A 22,127-nucleotide genomic window follows, 5' to 3' on the forward strand; every position below is an offset into this window, starting at 1 on the left:
GAACTCGGTGTGGAGTCTCCAAACCCAGCAGATCCCTGCGGTGCGCTCCTGCACCGCTCCTCCCGGGGAAGAAGGTGAGTCTCCCTGGATCTGCTACTTGTTGGGTCCCTGCTGGAGGAGCAGTGGCCCGACTGTGCCACGGATCTTGGTTTATGGCAACCCCGAGCTGAGAGTCCGCGCCTCGGCTCCGTCTCTGCAGCCGGCTTCCCGCTCCGATACCTGGGAGCTCTGCTGCACTCAGGCACCCCCGGTCTTTCTGTGACCCTGAGGGTCCTGAGACCACACTGTCCCACGAGGGTTCCACCCCCCACCTAGCCACCAGTGACGTCCCTCAGCGGAGCAGACTTCTAAAAGTTCCGATTTTGTGCTCTGCCGCTCTATCACTTGCCAGAAGCGGCCGACGGAGGCCCTTCCCCCGCCGTCTATCCTCCCGAATATCACCTCGGATTCACTTCTGCGCACGTCCTACCTTCCAGAAAGTGGTCGCTTTTCTGTTCGGAGAGTTGTTGCTATTCTTTTTTTCGATCTCCTGTTGAGTTTGTAGGTGTTCAGAATGGTTTGATCCCTATCCAGCTGAATTCCTGAGACCAGATGAAATCCAGGTCTCCTGCTCCTCCACCATCTTGCTCTGCCCCTCTGAAGCGACTTCTATGAGGGAGAAGGCGCATTATTGATAGAGCTGAGCGCAGAAACATACCTGGGAGTGGTTTTGGAATACCATAGTGACCAATAATAATCCTAAAAATCCAAACCATTTACTGGAGTGTTACCTACATCATGTAGTTTTTTTTTTTTTTTTTAACAGATGATCTACATTTCTAATTTTTCTGTTTAGAGTAATAACAGCTATGTTAAGTGTTAAGGAGAAAGTATCTAAGAATTTAAAACTTATCACAGATCTAAACAGAAGACGCCATCCCAAATGGATAAGAATGAATGATGTTGTTCTCCTCACAGGCAATATACGAACGCCTTTTTGGTTGGATTGTTACTCGCATCAATGATATTATTGAGGTCAAGAACTATGACACCACAGTCCGTGGGAAAAACACTGTTATCGGTGTCTTGGATATCTATGGCTTTGAAATCTTTGACAACAACAGGTAAACTGGAATAAGATGCTCAAAACTCTATAGTGTTTATTTTTTCGTCTCTCTGAACCTACCTGATTCCTTTTCTCACAGCTTTGAACAGTTCTGCATCAACTACTGCAACGAGAAACTGCAGCAGCTCTTCATTCAGCTGGTTCTGAAGCAAGAACAGGAGGAGTACCAGCGGGAGGGCATCCCCTGGGAGCACGTGAGTGCGCGCCTCTGGAAAGTAGCTTCCCGTGTTGCACGTAGCGTCAACACTGTCAGATCTTTTCACGTTAGCTGTTCTGTTGCAGTTTTCTCGGGCCCACAAAACATCCGAACATTGTCTTTCCTTTTGGGGATATGTAATTACAAGTCATCTTCAGGGTTGATGGGTGGAATGTCTCTCATTTGACGGACTGCCTTGTTGGTGCCCAGAAATGCTGAGTTACAGCCCTCACACTTGATTGCTGATGCCACCTGGGTTGTCTGGCTCGTATCTGTCTAGTAGAGTTTAGCGCCAGGCGGAGGTTACTCAGAGCAGCAACTTTTGCCTTAAGTCAATTGGGCTTTGCTTCCAAATTTAGTTTATTCTCTTGTCGTCCTCTTTCTCCTCTTATTTCTCCTTTTTTTTTTTTTCCTCCTCTACTTTGCAGTCTAAGTGGCACTGTTACTATCTTCGGTTATTATGGTTTACATTCTCCAAAACTCAGGCGTGAAAACATTCACGTTTACTTCCGTCTGCTATCCTTCGTGTCATACCTGTTATCACCTTCTCATGGCCCTTTATGAACACTGACAGTTGTCCAAGGTCTGAAGAGGGCGGGCCAGAAAGTGGGACTGCCCTGGGGCGCAAGCCCCAGACACCACCGCTGAAAAGCATGACTTGGTTGGCTCTCTTGTTCCTTACCATTTGACCTCCTGCTTGTGACGGGTTGAGACCTAGTAATGTTTTCTTTTAAATTTGTATTTTTAAACAATTTTGAGGATAGACTTGAGAAATGCAAAAGCTTCTGAGTTTCCACACATTTCTGTGTTTATAAAACTGTGTTTATCCTCCTGGCAAATAGAACACACAATAAAGTCAGTATTAAAGCTTCTTTGATATACTGTATGTAAATTACTTTTATATTTCTTCCCACCTTCCTACTTTGTCTCTCCTCTCATTCAGAAAGGGAGACAGTGGTATAATTAGTAGCTGTCCTGCCTCAAATTGCATCTTTGCCTTCCAGCATGTGTTAAACCTCACAATACCATAAAAAATTTTTTCAAGTATATTAGTGTAAATTTTACTGTTTTACAAATGAACCAAAAGTTGTATTATTACTTTATAGTAGAATTACCTATCATTCTGATTTAAACAGTGAACTCTCATAGCACATTTAAGATGTAATTCAATTAACTTTAGAGGCAGCCTTCTTAGAATGGATCTGTTATACAATTTAATACACAATTACAACTGAAGCTTAGATTTTTTTATAGCAAATTTAATCATAAAACTTGTTATTCAGAGATGATTCAGAGATACTGGTCAAAAATGTCCTTTAAAAATCAGGATATCAAATTCCACAGGCATAGTTGATAAGGAGGAAAGTCAACAACTGCAGTAGGCTATCCCAAACATCTGAAAAAGGAGCAACCACCCTAAAAATGCAAAAATCTTTAGCAAAATAAACCAAGAAATACATGTCCTAGAGGGGACAAAAGGCTAGGTCGCAGGTAATTGTTACTATACCGACTACATGCCAGGTCCTTCCAAATTAGAATCTCTATTCTGGGCAATTATTTCCTTTAAAAAACTCAACTTCTGAACATAGTGATTGATTTTTAAAAATGTTTTTTATTATGGAAAATTTCAAGCAAACATAAGAGCAGAGATTGTGATATAAACTCCGTGTACCTGTCACCAGCTCTGACAGTTATCAGTGGATTGCCAGTCTCGTGTCATCTGGACCCACTGACCCACCCACCCACCTGACCCCCCAGATTATTTTGAAGCAAATCTCAGACATCATATTGTTTCACCTATAAATAGCCCCGTGTACTTCTCTAAAAGATAAAGACTTTTACAAATACCATGACCACAGTACCATTATTACACCTAAGAAATGTAACAGTAATTCCTTAATATCATCAAATATCCAGTCGTGTTCACATTTCCTCAGTCGTCTTACAGGGTTTTTTTTGTCTGTTTTTATAGTTGTTTGAATTTGGATCCAAGCAAGGTTCTTACATTGTGGCTGGTTGATAGGACGCTCACGTATCTATCGATTTTCTCCTCCATCTCTTTTTTTTCCTCACAACCTCCCGATGAAGAGGATGAGTCATTTGTTCTGTTGAGCTTGCCACAGTCTGGATTTTGCTCATCGGATTCCCGAGGTGTCATCCAGACTGTCTCTGTTCCGTGTATGCCCCTGGTTGTTAGATCTGGAGTCTTGGCTCGTTTCAGGATCAGTGTTTTTCTCCCAGTCTGTTTCATAGGTGGTATGTGGACTTCTGTCAGGAGGTTCCTAAGGCTTAGTTGTCTCCCTAATTAACTCACCTTTATAGGCTTTTGGTGCAGTAGTTTACAAGTCATTTTTTAGCTTTTGAGAACTGGACTGTTGGGCACACAGCTGCTCCATCTGGGATGGGAATGGGAGGCCCAGACCTCTCTGCCCCTGAGCTATCTCATCACATCTCCTCCTGCCCCCTGTAGTCTCTTAAGAAGCCTCCTGGGAATCGAGATTGCTGGAGAAAGCTGGTTTGGAAGCCGCGACTTGAAGCAATGTTTGAAGTAACCTTAAACTTATAAACTGAACTCTTTAGCCAAGACTCATTAGTTGTACAACTGGTTCCTTAGAGGACTTAATTCTTTTGTCCCTGGGACAAAAGAATTAATCTTTAATTCCATACTCCCAAAGTCTAAAACTTCAGCTAATATTTAATATAAGAATAACTGCTTTTTGAGAAGAGTAAGGATATTTTTTCGAAAGATGGAGAGAACTTTTCTCCCTAATTAGGAAATGTAATACGTGTCCACCCCAAATGTACTATTTAGACCAGGGTTTCTCCACCTCGGTACTACTGATGTTTTGGACCAGATAAGTCTTTGTTGTGGGGCTGTCCTGTGCATTTTACGATGTTGTAGTGGCCTCTTCCCACTGGGTCACGTAGTCATGACCTTCAAAAATGTGTTCGGACAATGCCAAATGACCCTGGCGGCGGGGGCTGTCATCCTCTTGAGACTCACTGATATAAACAGACCAGTAAAGTATAAAAAAGGAAGCAGAAGCCACCTTGTCTGTAGACCGTCAGTCCATGGATACGGTAGAGAACTTGGAAGAGGAGGGGAGGAGCTGAAACCCATAGACAGATAACTGGCATGAGTCCTTGGACTTTAAATAGAGCAGAACCCATGAGAGACTGAAATAGTCCATTATGAGCATATAGATCTTACAGTAGATGATGGAGACAACACTCAAGTTTAGGTACCTCCTAAATGAGGGGGACACATCAACACACAGAACTAAACTGTGTGATAATAGACTGCCCACCTTCAAGCGGTACACAGCTAGCCTGCGTAAGGCCAGTGTGCATGCTGGGATGGATGCCGCGCACTATCCGAATCAACAGGTATAGACGAGGAATTTAGGATAAACTTTGCGTATATTGAAGTTGCTAAAAAACCAGCTGTTATTTAGAACTTTATTCAGCTCACAAAAGTAAACAAAAAGTTTATCCTTATCTTTTACAGATACTTTCATCTCAGAATTAAATTTTTTATATTTTCCCCAGAGAAACATCAAAAGTCTGTTAGACGTCTACGTGATTTTTTTCACTTGGGGAAAGCTGGAGAACACTCTCTTTTGGGTTTTAGTCCTCCAAGGCCATAGAACTAGAAATTTTTGAGTTCTGTGTGATACCTTAACCTCATCAAGTTATGAATTGAATAATACTTTAATGTTATTTGTTGGTACTTCATGGAGTGTGGGTCTTGTGATTAAATGGCAAACAGATTGGGGGATTGAGAGTATGAAGCAGTGGGGTTAGATGCGGGATTAAAACAAAAGTTAGTGATGGGAGAAATGCTGCCTCCTTTACAATTTTTGCCTTGAGCTGCACCCACGTAACACAAAGTGTTTCATGATATAAAGTCAACAAAGAAACTAAAAAATAAAGCTCTGTTAGAACATGTGCCCTTTTAGCATTAGGCCTCATTAATGCTCTTGACATACTTCCGCCTCAAGATAACTTTCCTTGAGCTCCTGAAACACATGCAGGCATCAGTGTCTTGCCTGTGCTGGCATCTGTTCCCTCTGGAACCGCCTCCCTCCTGTGTCCTGCAGATCGATTACTTCAACAATCAGATCATCGTGGACCTTGTGGAGCAGCAGCACAAGGGGATCATTGCAATCCTGGACGATGCCTGCATGAACGTTGGCAAAGTCACTGACGAAATGTTCCTCGAAGCACTTAACAGTAAACTGGGCAAACATGGCCATTTTTCCAGCCGAAAGGTAATGTGTTTTATGAGAACTTCCTCTCCTTTCGATCTGTAAGATTTTCCCCATTGTTTGACAGAATTAAATGGTCTTTTTTTTTTTTAAAGATTTTTATTTTTATTTATTTGAGACAGAGAGAATGAGAGACAGAGAGTATGAGAGGGAGGAGGGTCAGAGGGAGAAGCAGACTCCCTGCCGAGCAGGGAGCCCGATGCGGGACTCGATCCCGGGACTCCAGGATCATGACCTGAGCCGAAGGCAGTCGCTTAACCAACTGAGCCACCCAGGCGCCCCAGAATTAAATGGTCTTAAATGTTGGGTTAAAAGAATGTCCACTCAACTAAGCAAGAAAGGCCATAAGCATCCATTAAGAGACTTACTGCTAGAAATAAATTCTGCCTCTCTGGTTTATGAGATGACAAGATGGATAAAAATCATAATATCCAGGAGAGGGAGCTCCAGACTATTCAATTTGTTAGAAATAGGAAAAATGAACATGATTTTAGAAAGCATGATGTCATTTATAACCAATAGGTACAGAGGCCTTGTTCATGTGCTAGAATTTTGCTCCTGCATCTGATAATTCTGGCACTGAAAACAGCTTTTGTCCTTGACTTTTTACTATAATTGGTTATAAAATGTAGTATGTGTCCTCTGCCACAGTTCTTCAGACTATGTGAATTTTTTTTTTTTTTAAGGATTTTATTTATTTATTTGACAGAGAGATAGCGAGAGCAGGAACACAAGCAGGGGGAGTAGGAGAGGGAGAAGCAGGCTTCCCGCGGAACAGGGAGCCCAGTGCAGGGCTCGATCCCAGGACCCTGGTATCATGACCTGAGCCGAAGGCAGATGCTTAACGACTGAGCCACCCTGGCGCCCGAGACTATGTGACTTTCTTGAGAATAGAGAAGTTCTAGCTGTAATTCTCCCCATCACAAGGAAACTCATTCCCCTAAACGAATGGGTATCCTTTTAACTCCCCATTTGTCACATTCTAAAAATGTTATTAAACAGATCACATTTCTGTAATAAGTGGTGGCAGTTGTGGTTGTCAAACCTTTGTGCTGTGCTTTGCATAGAGTATGTTTGTCATTAGTATTTGCCCTAGGAGGGGCACACCATCATCCTTGGGTGTTCCCTACAATACCAGCTTGTCCAGCAACCATAAGCTGAAGGAGAAACAGGCCCCATGCTCTGTTACTTCCATAAAGAAAGGAGCAAACATTTCTGCTCCTCCATATTTTCATGTAAATCTATGACACACTGCCAATTTTTTTTAGCACGAATAAGTCTATTTTCTAACTTTGTCCCCTTTGAAATTACGTAATCAGAACAGATAGATAAAGCACAAATCATCAAGAAATAGACTACTGGCTGATATTTATTTTAGGCCAGTTTATTTCTAAGAGATGCTCCTTGGTCTGTTACTGAGGATTGACTTGGATCCCTACTACAAGTCACTCAGCTGTCAGATACTATGGTCTGACCTTTGACATTAGGGTTCTGGTCAGAGGTATTCTTCAGTCGTTTCCCATGTATAACACAAGTGCTTAATAAGTGCCTCTCATTTCCCAGGCATAATTCTGGGTGCTGGGGACAGAGCAGTGAGCCAAGTTAGAAGCATCCTACCCCATTTAGAGTGATCTGTTGTAAGATGGTATTATTACATGGGCAGATGTCCCATCTTCTGGGGATGGGTTATCTATGTCCTTTATAATCCTAACCTAGGTTTTGGAGACTCACCTAACATCTTGCCTACCAGATGGTAGATAATCAGTGTTTGTAAAATTGAATTGAATTTGGTCACGATCATACCAAATACATCTTATGGAATATTGAATTTTAAACTAAAACACGCAGGGCCCCACTTCATTTAAATAAATAACTGTGAATCTCATGATAAATCACCTCATTTTGATTCACCTTGGCCATTTATACACCTGACTTAAATTTGTCCACCAAATATTTTGAAATAGAGTTTCATTCTTGAGGTAGCCACTGTACATAGTACTTTTAAGCAGTTGCCACTGATTTGATAAGAAATTGCAAAATAATGATTTATCTGAGAAGACAGGAATTCTCTTTTTTTTAGATTTTATTTCTTTATTTGAGAGAGAGAGAATGAGTGAGTGGGCAGGGGGTGGAACAGAAGGAGAGGGACAAGCAGACTCCCTGTTGAGCATAGAGAGCAGCGCTGGGCTCAGTCTCAAATCAAGAATTGGACACCCAACCGACTGAGCTACCCAGGCGCCCCAGGAATTTTCTTTCTTTCTTTCTTTTTTTCTTTAAATGTGGAAACCCAGGTTTCTCTGACTCTCCAGCTAGGTGGCTCTTTTTTCCAGCATCACTACCTGCCCACCCCTTGTCTGACAAGGTGGTGGGGGGGTGATGCTGGAAGAAGTCCCCCCTGAGATGGGGACTTTTAAAGTGTGTTCATTTCTGGGATTATTGCCCTGACGAAGGAAAGAAATGAAATAACCAAGCTGTCAGGATATTTTCATCACTATGAATCTTTTTGTTAAATAATGCTGTTATCCTGTATATTACGCCAGGTGTTATCATTTGCTGTTGGTTGCAGATTAGCTCGAGTTACTGGCATGTTAAATAAGAGGTTTCTGCCTTGTATTTATTTAGGGGCTAAATGGTTTCTTATACATTAAAGTTATCATGGAGAGATAGGCAAATGATCCAGTAAACCACGAAATTACTATTTAAAGTATTGTGAACATATAAAGTTAAATGATATACAAAAGTTATTATTTTTAAAATGTAAAGAAAAATCTAAAACCTTCTGTGTTCAGATCACTTGAGACTTTGCAGTATCCAAATGTAAGAATATTCAATTAGCGTGGGCATCTCCTGGGTCCTTTTCCACGAGGAGTTTTATAAATGAAAGGGTTTTGTAAAATGGTTAACAAGAGAGAGAGAAGGAAAGACGGATTCCATTTTTTGGAGATCTCTGTGTATGTTATATACTTTGATCTCTGTGGTTCATTTAAGCTTCAGAACAACTGTCTAGGATAAATAACTATTTAAGGACACAGCAAGTAGATGGTAGAGCCAAGATTTGAACCTTGGAAGTCTGACTCTAATTTACTGTAATTGTTCACTTTTCTGATTAATAAACTAACTATTCCTTTACTAGTCCAGTTATCATGCAGAAGCCACCATCCTGGTTGGGGTTGTTTGTTAGCTAACAGTGCAACTTAAGTTTTTGTGCGTAACTGCACTCAGTGCTTTATGGATTCTTAGATGTCTGCTTTAGAACCTGTAGGATACTGCGTGATCCTTCACAGGGCAGACAAAGGAGTCTGGGCACTACTGTAACAAGGAAAATTGCAGGAAACTGTGGAGACCACCACCATTTCCATAAACTATTCCTCTTCAGTGAGAAATAGCTGCAGGAAGTTGACCTTCTTTGAAATGATAGCCCTGAACTTGACTCCCAGCTCAGCAAAAGACAAGTAAGCCAGGCCATTGTGTACATAGGAGAGCAGACATTACATCTGGTCCCAAGAATCCTTCCCAGAACGACCACCTACGAGCTATGGACTTGGGCCAATTACCTGATCTCTCTGACCCTTAGATTCCTTGTATGTAAAAGAGAGCTCCTAATACTTACTTTATATCTCAGTTGTGAGGACTGCATGAGATGTACATGCCCAGCAGACAGCAAGCCCTCGGTGTGGTGCTCCGTAAGTGGAGCTTGGAGCAGAAAGAGACTGTATCAGTCAGGGTAGGCTGGGCCACTTAGGGCAGCAGCCAGACTTTCAGCGTCAGAGACAACAGAAGTCTGTTCCTGTCCCAGGGACCCGGACTTCTTCCGTCTTCCGGCTCGTCCATCCCCTTGCTGCTGTCCTTCTCTGCATCCAGCTAGTGGGAGGAGAGGGTCACCCACTTCTTACCAGCTTTGGCCGGACACAGACACACTTCCTTTCCCCTCACCGTCAGCTGTCGAGCACCTGGTCACTTGGCCATATCCAGCTGCCAGGGTGGCTGGGAAATGAAGTCCAGCTGTGTGGACTTCCGGTGAAAGCTCGCAGGCTTTACCACATAAGCCCCACACAGGGCCATTTCATTCATAATGGTATCAAGATTTGTGACGCTGTCATCATCTTACGTGACATTGGAGTATATTTTTAGGAAAGTGAAAATAATCTGTTTTCAAAATCATCTCCTTATTGATTTCTTAGATCTGCGCCTCAGACAAAATCCTGGAGTTTGATCGAGATTTTCGAATTCGACATTACGCAGGTGATGTAGTGTGAGTATCTTACTTTGGTACCTAACACGATGACTTGCATGCAGCTTCACTTCAGAAAATAGAACCAGGGGAAATAAAAACTGTTTTCCTATTCATTTGTGTTTTTTAGTCATTTCATAGGGTAATATAGTTTCATCTCCTCACTTAAAAAAAATATTGGCTTAGCTTCATTCATTTCTTGCTTTTCAAACTTTTCTTGAACACACACGGCAGCAGCCATGCACACAGCCCCTGGCATAGTTGGCATTCAGTCAGATCAGCTGATGGGTAAATAAATCATGGGAGAATGTTAACGAGGAGAGAAAGATGGATAAGATGGGCCTTTTTCTGAAGAAGCTAACAGTTCAGTGGTAGACACAAGCAGATACATGAAAAGTCACTATAACGAAGAATGGTAGGGGTCAAACTAGAGATGCATGAGGCCTTATGGAAACACTGAGGAGGGATAATCATGCCAGGGTGAGGAGTATAGAGAGGTTTTGGTGGGAAGTGACATCTAAGCTGAGTCATCAAAGTAAAAGAGGCTTAGTCAGGGGAAAGAATTGCGAAGGGAGGGCATTCCAAGCAGAAGAACTGGGCCCAGAGCCAAGAGCCAAGAGCCACCATCGCTTGTGAAGAACTACAAGCAGTTGGGTAACTACATAAGCAGAAACTAGTTTTGCCATATTATTTTCCGAATGTCAGTTGAAAAGGTAAAATTCTCACAAGCCACATTTTCTAGTCCCAATATAAGAAAAGTAGAAATTGATAAGATAATATAACTACTTTAGTATCTGAGTCCCCTAGGGCTGCTATAACAAATTGGTGGCTTAACATGAGCAAAATGTTTGCCTTCCCAGTTCTGGAGGCCAAAAGTCCAAACTTTAGGTGGCTCAGGGCCACACGCTGGAGGAGGACTGTTCCTCTCCTCTGTCAGCTTCTGGTGGCTGCAGGCATTGCTTGGCTTGTGGCTACATCTCTCCTATCTCTGCCTATGTGGTCACACTGTTGCCTCCTTCTTGGTGTGTCTGTGTTAAAACTCCCTCTGCCTCGATCTTTTTTTTTTTTTTAAAGTAGGCTCCACACCCAGCATGGAGCCCAGCGCAGGCCTTGAACTCACAACCCTGAGATCAAGACCTGAGCTGAGATCAAGAGTCGGACCGACTGAGCCAGCAGGCAGCCCTGCCTCTGTCTTTAAACTACAATTGTGGTGGCATTTAGGGCCCACCTGGGTAATACAGGATCAGCTTCTCCTCTCAAGATCCTTAACGTAATCACACCTTTTGTCATAAGATCACACTCACTGGGGCTGGGGAATTTGACATGGATGTCTTTCGGGTCGGGGAAGCGCATTTTTCAGCCTGCTACACTTAGGATGCTTTGTCCACTGAACACTGCTTCTTACCTGATTATTCTTTAGTTTCCTCTTTTCCTTCCTCCTCATTTTTTACATTAGGAGCTCTCTTCATCATAACCCGTTACAGGAAGAGATTACATAACAACAACAACAACAAAAAGGCAAATGACCATCTCTACAAATGCTGAAAAGACATTTGGAGAAATTTTAATAGCTGCTCCTGATTTAAATTAAAACTCTGAGTCATAGGATAATATGGCTCGAGATGATCACCCCATCTGTCAAACTAGCCATTAGTGCTGGAATGGCACCATTCTCCACTTGTTCTGGTCCCATTCCCAGGTTCCAGAACACTGAAGAGGGGAGATGCAGCAGTGTGCACACTCTCCTGCTGAAAAGGCCGCCTCATTTACAGGATGCTTCCATTCAGTTCGGAAACATCGAAGCAGAGCTGGTCAGAGGCCTTGGAGACCCGCTAGCCTGGCCCCTTTGTTTTATAGATGGAGAGAACTTAAGGAGAGTGTGTAATAACACTTTCACCCAAGGCCACACAGCAAGTTTATGGAGTAGCTGAGCCAATAACTGGTTTCCAGCCTCCTAGTCCAGAATGCTGACTTAACCCTTCTGAGGGATATTCAGTGCCTCAGACTTCCCCTTCTCTCCTTCAGCCCTTCAGTCCTTTTCTAGATTCTTACTGCATATATGCTGTGTGCACAATGTTTTACAAGGTGTGGTCTCCTCCCACAAAGAGCCTTCCATGTAAGATCACATACATACCTATATGGCTGTGTGTGTGTGTTTATTTCTACTCAGAAATGTGCATACACATAATATATACACACTTACATGCATACATCAGTACATTTAAAAGATGGTCTAAAATAATCGCCATACAACTAATAACAGTATTGCCAGAATTTAGAATAATTACATGATGTAATACTTCTGTGAGAAGCCCAGGAAGGCTGATGCTAGTCCTTAGATGCTAGGAATTATTTTTAAAGGGAGAAGTGGGAAGGGTGCTAGAAATATTCAGGAAATAGTAACTAGGTCCATTTAAGTGGAGTGTGTCCTTTTTGTAGCATTAGAGAAGTGGAAATGCCTGGAAAAGTAGATTGAGATCAAATCATAATGAGTCTGAGAGGCCAAAATAAGGACTTTGCAGTTTGAACGTTCTAGGTTAGACAAAAGATTAAGAGTCAGGTGGCTTCAAGGTTTCATTCAAAAGTGACTTGAAGGTCTTAGGAAACAGATCTAGGATGTGGGAGGCAAGGAAGGAATTTGGGACCTGGTGACCTTGAAGCTCCTCTGGGCACCACAGCCTGAAGGAACCTTCTCAGAGAATTAAATATGTGAGGCTGGCACATCGGTGAGGGGTCAGGGTAAGACATCTGAGAATTATCTACATCGATGTGATTATTGTCAAGGAAGAAAATACAGTAGGCAAGAAAGTCGAGCTGTCGGGAGCAGGTGCATCGAGGGTTCCTGTTTGCACGGCCTCTGAGCCTCTGTCCTAGTCACCCTGACCCTCCGTCACTTGTGTGCCCCCAGCAGTGCACTTGCTCCCCCTGGAGTCCATGGCCATGGCTGCAACAGAGCAGCTCCCATCCCTCTTTCATCCCAACTGCAAATGTAGCTTCTCCTGACCTCACTTCTCTCCCTCCTCCAGACCATGAATGCTGGCCTTGTTTTCTCTCACATACTCCATGCATGTGCCTGCTCCTCTCCCTTCATTTGATCTGTTTCCCTGTGTGATCTCTCTTCCTCTTTCTCCTCTGCTTATCCAAATCTTACCATCCTTTGCAGTTCTTCTTGGATTCTTTTATCCCACCCTGAACACACTGAGGGAACCTTAGGCAAGTCACTTGACCTCCTTACGGAAGAGACTGTTAGTTCCTGTATGTTGCAGTTTTGCTTTTATCTTAGGAGTGCTGGGTGATAAACACAGCTATCTTTTTAAGAGTCATCTTCTTGAGGTAAGCAGTAAACTGGTAGAAAATGACGGTCTTAATCATAGTGACGGTACTGATGTTTGTTCTCCTTTTGAGGAATAGAAACAACATTCCCCTCTATTTAGTAGGTAAATTTGATATTCTTTAACCAGAACAAAGTGGACAATATTAGCTCTACAGATGATTGATGGCATAATTATCAGTGGAAAGGCTTGTAGACTTGTCGAAAAACTTAAATGTGGCTCTTGCTTGGTGAATAATGCATGTTTTCTGTGGGTTTTTTTTTCTCTACTAGCTATTCAGTCATTGGATTTATTGACAAAAATAAAGACACTTTATTTCAAGATTTCAAGCGCCTCCTGTATAACAGGTAGGATTGAAATTTTATTAATTATCTTTCCATTAAACTTTTATTGCATAATATGCATGCACATGATTACTTTTATGTGGCAATTTTAAGAACTTCTGGCAAATTTTCTAGTTCTGTGCGATCATAATAAATGAATGAAATAATATATTTATGATTATACAGTCCATAAATTTAGGACGGGGACTTGCTACTAATATGACTTTCCTTGATTTCCCTTGGGTTGCCGCGGTTTCTTTGTTCACTACTGCCGTCCTTCTGGCACCCCTGCCAGTGTCCCCAGGGGAGGCCAGGGGCTTCGGGGGTGGAGTGTTGGATAACCTCTGGCCCAGATAAATGTTTTACGTGTGCAGATTCCCACTGTAGAGTCTTTGCCTCCAACTAAGAGACCATTCTTAATATCAGAGCAGCATCTAGTGTTGACAGATCCTCAGTGGACAGAACCTTTCCACAGTCCAAGAAAATGTGGAAAAGATGTGGTGAAAAAAACTCCAGACAAAGGATAGCAAGTTCAAACCCAGTATGAATGCTTTGGAAAGAGGCCCGTAAAGAAGAGCTTCTCAGCCAGTTTCTTCTTTTGGATGAGAGGAATGTAGTCACACACTTACCACGTCTACTCAGTTGGCCAAGAGATCATCAGAAATGTGTTGAACACCTGGGAACCATACATTCTTCTGTGCCCCAAAATGCAGCGGTGAAAACTCTTTAGGCAAAGTTCCTGCTCTCATGGATCTGCTCTTCCAGTGGAGATGGCAGTTAATAAGAAAACAAGTCACTTTCCAGTAGTGACAGGTGCTGTGAAGAAAAATAAAGTAGGTAGGAGATTGAAGAGTACAGACAAGGAGGCATCATAGAGAAGGGTGGTCAGGAAAGTCTTCTTAAAAGAGGGGACTTTTGAGCAGAGACCTGAATGAAGTGAGGGAGTGAGCCATGAACACATTGCGGGGAGAGCATTCCAGGCAGAGAGAACAGCCAGTGCCAAAGCACCAGGGTGGGAGTGAGCAGCACGGGTGTCTTGAGAACAGCAAGAAGGCTAGTGTGGCTAAAAGCAGGGTGAGGGGTGGGGAGGGTCATAGGGAATGAATTTAGGGAGGTCAGCAGGCGTGGATCCTGAAGAGTCCGTGAGCCAAAGTAAGGATGAAGTGTGAAGAGAAGCCATTGGAATTTATGATATGATGTGATTTATGTGGTTTTTTTTTTTAAAGATTTTATTTATTTATTTGAGAGAGAGAGAATGAGAGAGAGCACATGAGGGGGGAGGGCCAGAGGGAGAAGCAGACTCCCTGCCGAGCAGGGAGCCCGATGCGGGACTCGATCCTGGGACTCCGGGATCATGACCTGAGCCGAAGGCAGTCGCTTAACCAACTGAGCCACCCAGGCGTCCGTGATTTATGTTTTAAAGAACTCACTAGGGCTACTGTGTAAAACACACACTGTTTTGTGTTTTACAAGGGCAAGAGTAGAAGTGAGGAGACCAAACAAGAGACTAGTAATCCAGATGGTAGTAACAGAGATAATAAAATGTGGTCAGAGTGAGTGGTATTTTGAAACTGGAGCCAACAAGATTTGCTGATGGGTAGGATGTACGGCATGAGAGAAAAATGGAAATCTAAGATGAAGTCCGAGCAGTGGGGAAGGGATGCTTGAAGTGGGGAAGACAACGGGAGGGGCTAATTGGGTGGGGGAGATGGGGTGTTTTGTTTTGGATATGTTATGTTATATTGGACACACCACTGGAAATGCCAAGTAGACAATTGTGGGTACACATCTGGAACTCTGGGTAAAGGAGGGACTAGAGATACAAAATTCATGATCATCAGTCTATTCACAGTATTTAAAGCCATAAAACTAGATGAGATGAACAAGGGTGATCTTAGACAAATAGAAGAGGTAAAAAAGACTCATTCCTCAGACTCTCCAGCATTCAGATTCAAGCAAGAAAGAAGCAACTAGCAAAGGAGACAGGGCTGCCAGTGAGGTAGGAAGAAAGCCAGAAATCTGGTGTCACAGAGGCCAAGCCAAGAAAAAAGTGCTTTAAGAAGAAAACAATTATAGGGGCGCCTGGGTGGCTCAGTCGTTAAGCGTCTGCCTTCGGCTCAGGTCATGATCCCAGGGTCCTGGGATGGAGCCCCGCCTTGGGCTTCCTGCTCAGTGGGAAGCCTGCTTCTCCCTCTCCCACTCTCCCTGCTTGTGTTCCCTCTCTCGCTGTCTCTCTCTCTCTGTCAAGTGAATAAACAAAATCTTTAAAAAAAATAAAAAGTAAAATAAAAATTAAAAAAAAAGAAAACAATTATAAACTGTGTCAAATACTGTCAAAAGCAAAGTAAGGTGAGAACCAAGATTAACCATGGGATTTGCTGACCTGCCAGTGGGACTGTTGACAACACTGATCTCAGTAGAGTCGTGAAAATGAATGTCTGATTGAAGTGGGCTCCAGAGAATATGGATAATGAGAATGTGGAGATACAGTGTTAAAACAGTTCTTTCAAGAAGGTTTACTACTAAGTGGTTCATCTGTGTGGATGTCGAAGGCACCAAGGACAGTGATGGAGCTCTCGGCACCAGAAGGTTACATGGGAACAAGAGGGGCTCCAAGTAAGGATTGGTCACGGGGAAAAGGGCTTTCAGAAAGAAGTTGCAATGCTTGAACTTTCAGGTAAGATGCACCCACTTTGAGGGACAAATGACAGAGTCTGGCATTGCTCTGTGTAGGGTAATGTCAAAATTCAAATTGGAAAAACGGCTTCAGTTGGCCAGTGGCAATGTCAGCGTGTGTTGCCAGGGGAAGGCAGCCAGGCTGTGTACCAGGAGGCTACAGAAGGTGGCATTCATTACCTTTGTGAATGTATTATGGTCCATAGGTCCAACTCCGTGAGAGTAGCTCCTCCTCTTAGTGGTGGACTCGCGTAATTCCCAAGCTCACAGGACCAGTGTAGAAACAAAGCCTCGTGGGGATTTATTTCCAGGGAAAAATCTGACCATCACATGGAATGGAATATTTGCACTGCTATGACAGGCTGTTCTCCCCTACTGGAAAACCTGCTTGGGAAGTCACATAGCAACAAGAATTCTAGTTTATTAATTGACAGTGAAAAATATTACCCATAGAATCCAGAGTGCTTAGTTGCTTGGTAAGCATGGAAGTAGAACAAAGGGACTTGGGTAAATCCAACAATTAAAGGCATCAGGGCTCAGATGAATCTGTTTCGGCCAGCAGGGATGGTCTTGCAAAGGTCTGTTGACTGCAACTTTTTGTATATATCTGCATAATAGGAAAGGTCTTGCCAGTGGAACGGGGAAGTCTTGGATTTATTTTGGCTAAACCATCCTCCTAGATGTGTTGGGATGTGCTTCCCTTGCCTCTGGACACTTCTTGATGCTTCCGTGGCTAAACAACCTCCCCAAGTTCCCATCCTTTCTCTGTATATATTCAAAGAGTAATCCTTGCATCTCTAGTTCTGTAGACCTTGAGAGTATACTTGCAGATATGTGTGCACGTGCATATTTATGTGCGTGCGTGTGTGTAATGGAAAGAGGAAGGGAGAGAGTAGGTGGCATGCCAGATACATAGACTTTACTACCTCACTACTAAGTCAGATAAATTGTCTTATCTATTAAACCTACTGGGTTTAAATGTTTGCAAACTATTTTGTTAATATTACATGCATGACGTACTGGCCCCAAAGTTCATTCTCTTTAGAATGATCGTATGTGTCTGTTTTGATTCATTATGTATCAGTTCTACTATTTTATGATAATATCTTATTTCCTTCATTTCCAACCTTCCCCTCTCCCTCCATTTATAATGTAAAATATGGAAAGAATCTAAATATGGCCAACAGTGAGTAAGGTGGAACTTGGGGTAGAAACTGTATAGATCCAAAGTCTGCAATCTTCAGTCTTTGGTCTGCACCAGAATTTTCAAAAGTACACACGTTCTACTTTCTGGAAATTCTATTCCAGAAAGTGTTAGGAAGACATCCAGGCTTCCTCCACACTAAGGGTTGAGAACCATTGCCTTAAATTCTCTCTCGGCTATAGGCTAGAATGGAAAATTTAAGGAGAAACAATAGACCTTTATGTGGTCAATTTTACTGATAGGTGCCTCATTGGAAAATCAGGGACTGGGACCAGAAAGGAGTAAAACGGGGTCCCTGAGCCACACACAGATCACTGTTAATTTACCACCACTTACTTTTTTTTTTTTTTTTTTTAAGATTTTATTTATTTGACAGAGAGAGACACAGCGAGAGAGGGAACACAAGCAGGGGGAGTGGGAGAGGGAGAAGCAGGCTTCCCGCCTAGCAGGGAGCCCAGGGTGGGGCTCGATCCCAGGACCCTGGGATCATGACCTGAGCTGAAGGCAGACACTTAACGACTGAGCCACCCACGCACCCCAGTTTACCGCCACTTTTGATGGTAGTCGGCACAGCTCACTCGCAGTGGTGGGGGCAGGGAGCACTGCTCTGTTTTCATTCACAGACCCAGCCAGTCTTCAGCCCACCATTTATCCTTTTTGCTCTCTTGTCACTTATTCCAGCATTTCACAGCTATTATTTTGAGCCTGTGTGTGCAGAAGTTTACTAGGTATTTGGGGAACCACTTGGCAGTTTCCTCAGTTTTACACCAGGGAAAGAAAAGTGGGCAAAATGATGGCAGTAGTAAACACAGAAGAGAATGTCCTTGCTGAGTCCCTTCTCTCTCTTCTCTGCCCCTAATTAAAAAAAAAAAAAGATTTCTGACAAATAGCGTTGTAGGGTGACAGATGAGAGCCACACCTGTGGTGAGCACTGCCTGACATCTAGCGATGTGGACTCCCTGTGTTGTACACCTGAAACTAGTGTAACGTCGTGTGTCAGCTGTACGCAAATACAAGGAGAGAAAGAACTTTCCAGGACACAAGCAGCATTTCGAGTTCCAATTACTTTAAAATCAAAGGCACCCGGAATGAAACAGGAAGAAAACCAGAGTTGAGACCACCACACGTTGTTTTTGAAGGTATCTCCACAGAGCCAGATAATGATTTTTATAGAATACTTAGCATCGACCCTGGCCTGAAGTACACTGTGGGAATCGGATGGCAACATGTCACAGCAATAAAATATCGTAACTGCCCATAACGGAGTGCAGAAATTCAGCTGCAGGACGGGGTTTACTAGAAGGTGGTGTAGAAACGGTTATTATTCCTACCTGTTGTGTTCGGAAGAGCTGGATTTTTGTCGAGTTACCTGTTCTGTGGGAATCTTTCTCCCAATGAGAAGATGCTTTCACGTCCATGTTTTCTGCTGCGCCATTGAGCATTGTTTTTTTACTGGTGGCTTGTCCTCCTCCTTCTAAGTACCACCAGAACTTTTGACTTTACGTATGTATTGTAAGAGCCATGTTAACCATTTGAGGACCCTAGATGTCACTTTAAAGAAGTTTAAAGCATTTCCTTTCCATTTATTTATTTAAGTCATCTCTACACCCAGCCTGGGGCTCGAACTCACGACCCCGACACCAAGAGTCACACACTCTACTGACTGAGCCAGCCCCAAGAATTTTTTACAGGTTGGATAGTTTGGGCGCATCTTCTCCGTCTGTGGTATGCTATCTGCTGCTACACTTTCTCAGCATAGTTTTCTGGAAGTTAGACCTTGTGAGTTCAGGGTGCCGTCCCCGTGGGACTCCCAGAGCACAGTCTAACGGAACAGCTTCCCGTCACTGTATTTGAATGTAATGCTCACATTGCTCTTCCTGTGCCTCTCAGTTCCAATCCTGTGCTGAAGAATATGTGGCCCGAAGGCAAACTGAGTATTTCGGAGGTGACCAAGCGACCTCTGACCGCTGCCACCTTGTTTAAGAATTCGATGATTGCTTTAGTGGACAACCTTGCATCAAAGGTAACTTTTCTTCTCCGCATATCCATTTTATGGCCACTTTCGATGGTCGTTGGCTCCGCTTGCTGCCATAGGTTCCTTCTTGATATATGTTGTAGAAAATGTATGTGTGATTTGCTTTTTAGGTAATTATAATAAATCAAACTGAAACATCTATTTAAAGTGAATGTTATACTAGAATTTTTGTTCGTTTTGTTTTTTTTAACATGGCTGGGTGAAATAATGTTTGTGTCCAGGATGAAATGCTTTTTGTTAAGGTTGAGTTTTTTATGGTTGTCGACAAGAGGAAAATCTTAGAACTTTAAAAAAAAAAAAATATATATATATATATATACACACACACACACACACACACACACACACAACTATAAAGGAGAGCACATGCCTGACAGAAACAGTTTCAGCCCTGTACCAAAGAAAGGGCGTGGCTTTAAAAAAATCCTGAATTAAATAGTAATATGCCATCCATATATCATGTCTGGGTACAAAATGACCAGATAGAGTATCAAGAGGAAGTTTAGTATTTAAGTATTGTCCTTAGGCTGTTGTAAACAGCTAAAATAAAATGTTATATTATTGACAGTTGTTTCTACTGTTGATCGCTCCTTTCAGGTGTAATACTGTTTGGTGACTTTTCTGTTTCTTTTCCTCCCCCCATCTCTCGCCAAAGAACAGATTTCTACTCTTAACTGCTGCTGTTGACAAGTTGGATAAATTAGGTGGCATTCTGGGACTCATTATTTTTAGTTCCTTCATTTTTCTCTCTCTTCTGGTGCTTTTCCTCTGTATTTTATTCTTGTTATCTTTTTTTTTTTTTTAAACCAACTTCCTCTCTAAGAATTTAAATCTGTACTGTTTCTGGTTACTTCACTATGGATAAATTAGGCAAAGGCATAAGAACACATCTGTTCGGTAGCTTTCTATTTCTTTTTGTCACGATTCTTTGGCCTCATGTGACAACAAATAAGCAGTTTGTTGGCTTGTAGAATCAAACTTCCAGAAAGGCAGGGGTGAGGACACCAGAACCGAAGACCAGAACACCATTAGAAGCCTTCCTCTTGTCTCTTAGCTTCTCTCTGCCTCATCCTGTAAGAGGGAAGGTGAACCTAGAAGGAGGGCATGTGACACAAGAAACAGAATTGAACACAGAATTTTATAAAACATGTTTATAGAATATATTATAAATAGTTTACAAAATATATTAGATTTATTTCATTAACTAGAAAAGAGCCACCTTTATTTTCTAAAATTGGTAGTTAAATGTGCATTTTTAGAAAATAAAAATTCTACAGCCATCTATAATTTCTGTATCAGGAATTGTATGCAGCTGCTATTAAAGAGAGAGCCCCACATGAGTGGCTTAAACAAGAGACATTTATTTCTCTCTCCTGCAGATAAGGTCCAGAAGTAGGCATCCCAGGACTGGTATAGCAGCCTTAAGGTTGTTAGGGACCCGGGTTCCTTCTGTCTTTTTCTTCTACCATGCGTGTGCTTGGCATCCATCCTCCTGGTCCAAGATGGCAGCAGGGCCTTCTTCCCTTTCAAAGGGACTTCCTGGGAGTCTCATGCAGCATGTCCGCTACATCTCATTTGCTATCCCTAGTTGCCAGGGAAGCTGGGAAGTGCATTTTTATTCTGGTCAGCAGTGTACCTAGAAATAAGTATTCCATTTAAAAAAAAGGTGCTGGATATAAGGCAGGCAACTAGCCCGGCAGCTTCTGCTGCGGCTTCCCAATTTGTGGAGGAGGGAGAGTGAGGGAGAGAACAACCTCTCAGCCCCAGAAAAGGCAGGAAGGTGGGTGGGGAAGCAACAAAGGAGAATGTTACTTTTAGAAAATACAAAATAATATGATAGAAATAAATCTAAATAATTGGTACTCACCATAAATATAAATAGAGTAAGAAGACTAGTTAGAAAGTCTAGCTATATGCTTCATCCAGGAGATACCTAAATACCACTGTGCAGAAAGACAAAAACCAAAGAGGTGCACAAAAATATTTCAAGCCCTTCCCCCCAAAAATGATTAAAAGCAATATTAATGTGAGAGAACATAGAATTTAAGGGAAAAAGTATTAATACAGATAAAGAGACTCCTAATAATCGAATGAAAATACCCAAGACAATAAAGCCACTTTGAACTATATACCACATAGCTGTGATTATCCACGAACTCCATAAAGCAAAAAAAAAAAAAAAAAAGGTGAAAAAAATTTTAAGGAAAAATTGACAAGTCCACAATCCTTCTGGGAGATTTTAAACCAACTGTACCAGAAACTGGTATTTCAAGCAGACAGAATCCTTAGTAAGAATACAGGCACGTTGAAAACCAAATTTAAACTTTAATAAATCAAGAGAACCCTGCACCCAGGGTGGAGCAAGATGGTGGAGGAGCAGGAGACCTGGATTTCATCTGGTCTCAGGAATTCAGCTGGATAGGGATCAAACCATTCTGAACACCTACAAACTCAACAGGAGAATGAAGAGAAGAATAGCAACAACTCTCTGAGCAGAAAAGCGACCACTTTCTGGAAGGTAGGACGTGCGGAGAAGTGAATCCGAGGCGATATTCGGGAGGATAGACAGCGGGGGAGGGGCCTCCGTCGGCCGCTTCTGGCAAGTGATAGAGCCGCGGAGCACAAAATCGGAACTTTTAGAAGTCTGCTCTGCTGAGGGACGTCGCTCCGGTGGCTGAGCGGTGGGTGGAACCCTCGCGGACAGTGTGGTCTCAGGACCCTCAGGGTCACAGAAAGACCGGAGGTGCCTGAGTGCGG

The 22,127-nt window shown here is 42.7% G+C and overlaps 1 protein-coding gene across 3 annotated transcripts in view; it reads left to right on the forward strand.

The window, feature by feature from the left end:
* MYO1D (myosin ID) overlaps positions 1 to 22,127 on the forward strand; it is a 319,454-nt gene that overhangs the window by 102,732 nt on the left and 194,595 nt on the right. For all 3 annotated transcript variants that reach the window (XM_081805376.1, XM_081805377.1, XM_081805375.1), the window contains exons 9-14: positions 958 to 1,103; positions 1,185 to 1,299; positions 5,402 to 5,572; positions 9,751 to 9,821; positions 13,405 to 13,479; positions 19,226 to 19,358. In XM_081805376.1, the coding sequence (XP_081661502.1) occupies positions 958 to 1,103; positions 1,185 to 1,299; positions 5,402 to 5,572; positions 9,751 to 9,821; positions 13,405 to 13,479; positions 19,226 to 19,358 (711 nt within the window). The remainder of the gene's footprint in view (positions 1 to 957; positions 1,104 to 1,184; positions 1,300 to 5,401; positions 5,573 to 9,750; positions 9,822 to 13,404; positions 13,480 to 19,225; positions 19,359 to 22,127) is intronic.

This window comes from Leptonychotes weddellii, chromosome 15 (assembly GCF_054177405.1).
Source record: "Leptonychotes weddellii isolate Sample4059 chromosome 15, ASM5417740v2, whole genome shotgun sequence".
Taxonomy (NCBI): domain Eukaryota; kingdom Metazoa; phylum Chordata; class Mammalia; order Carnivora; family Phocidae; genus Leptonychotes; species Leptonychotes weddellii.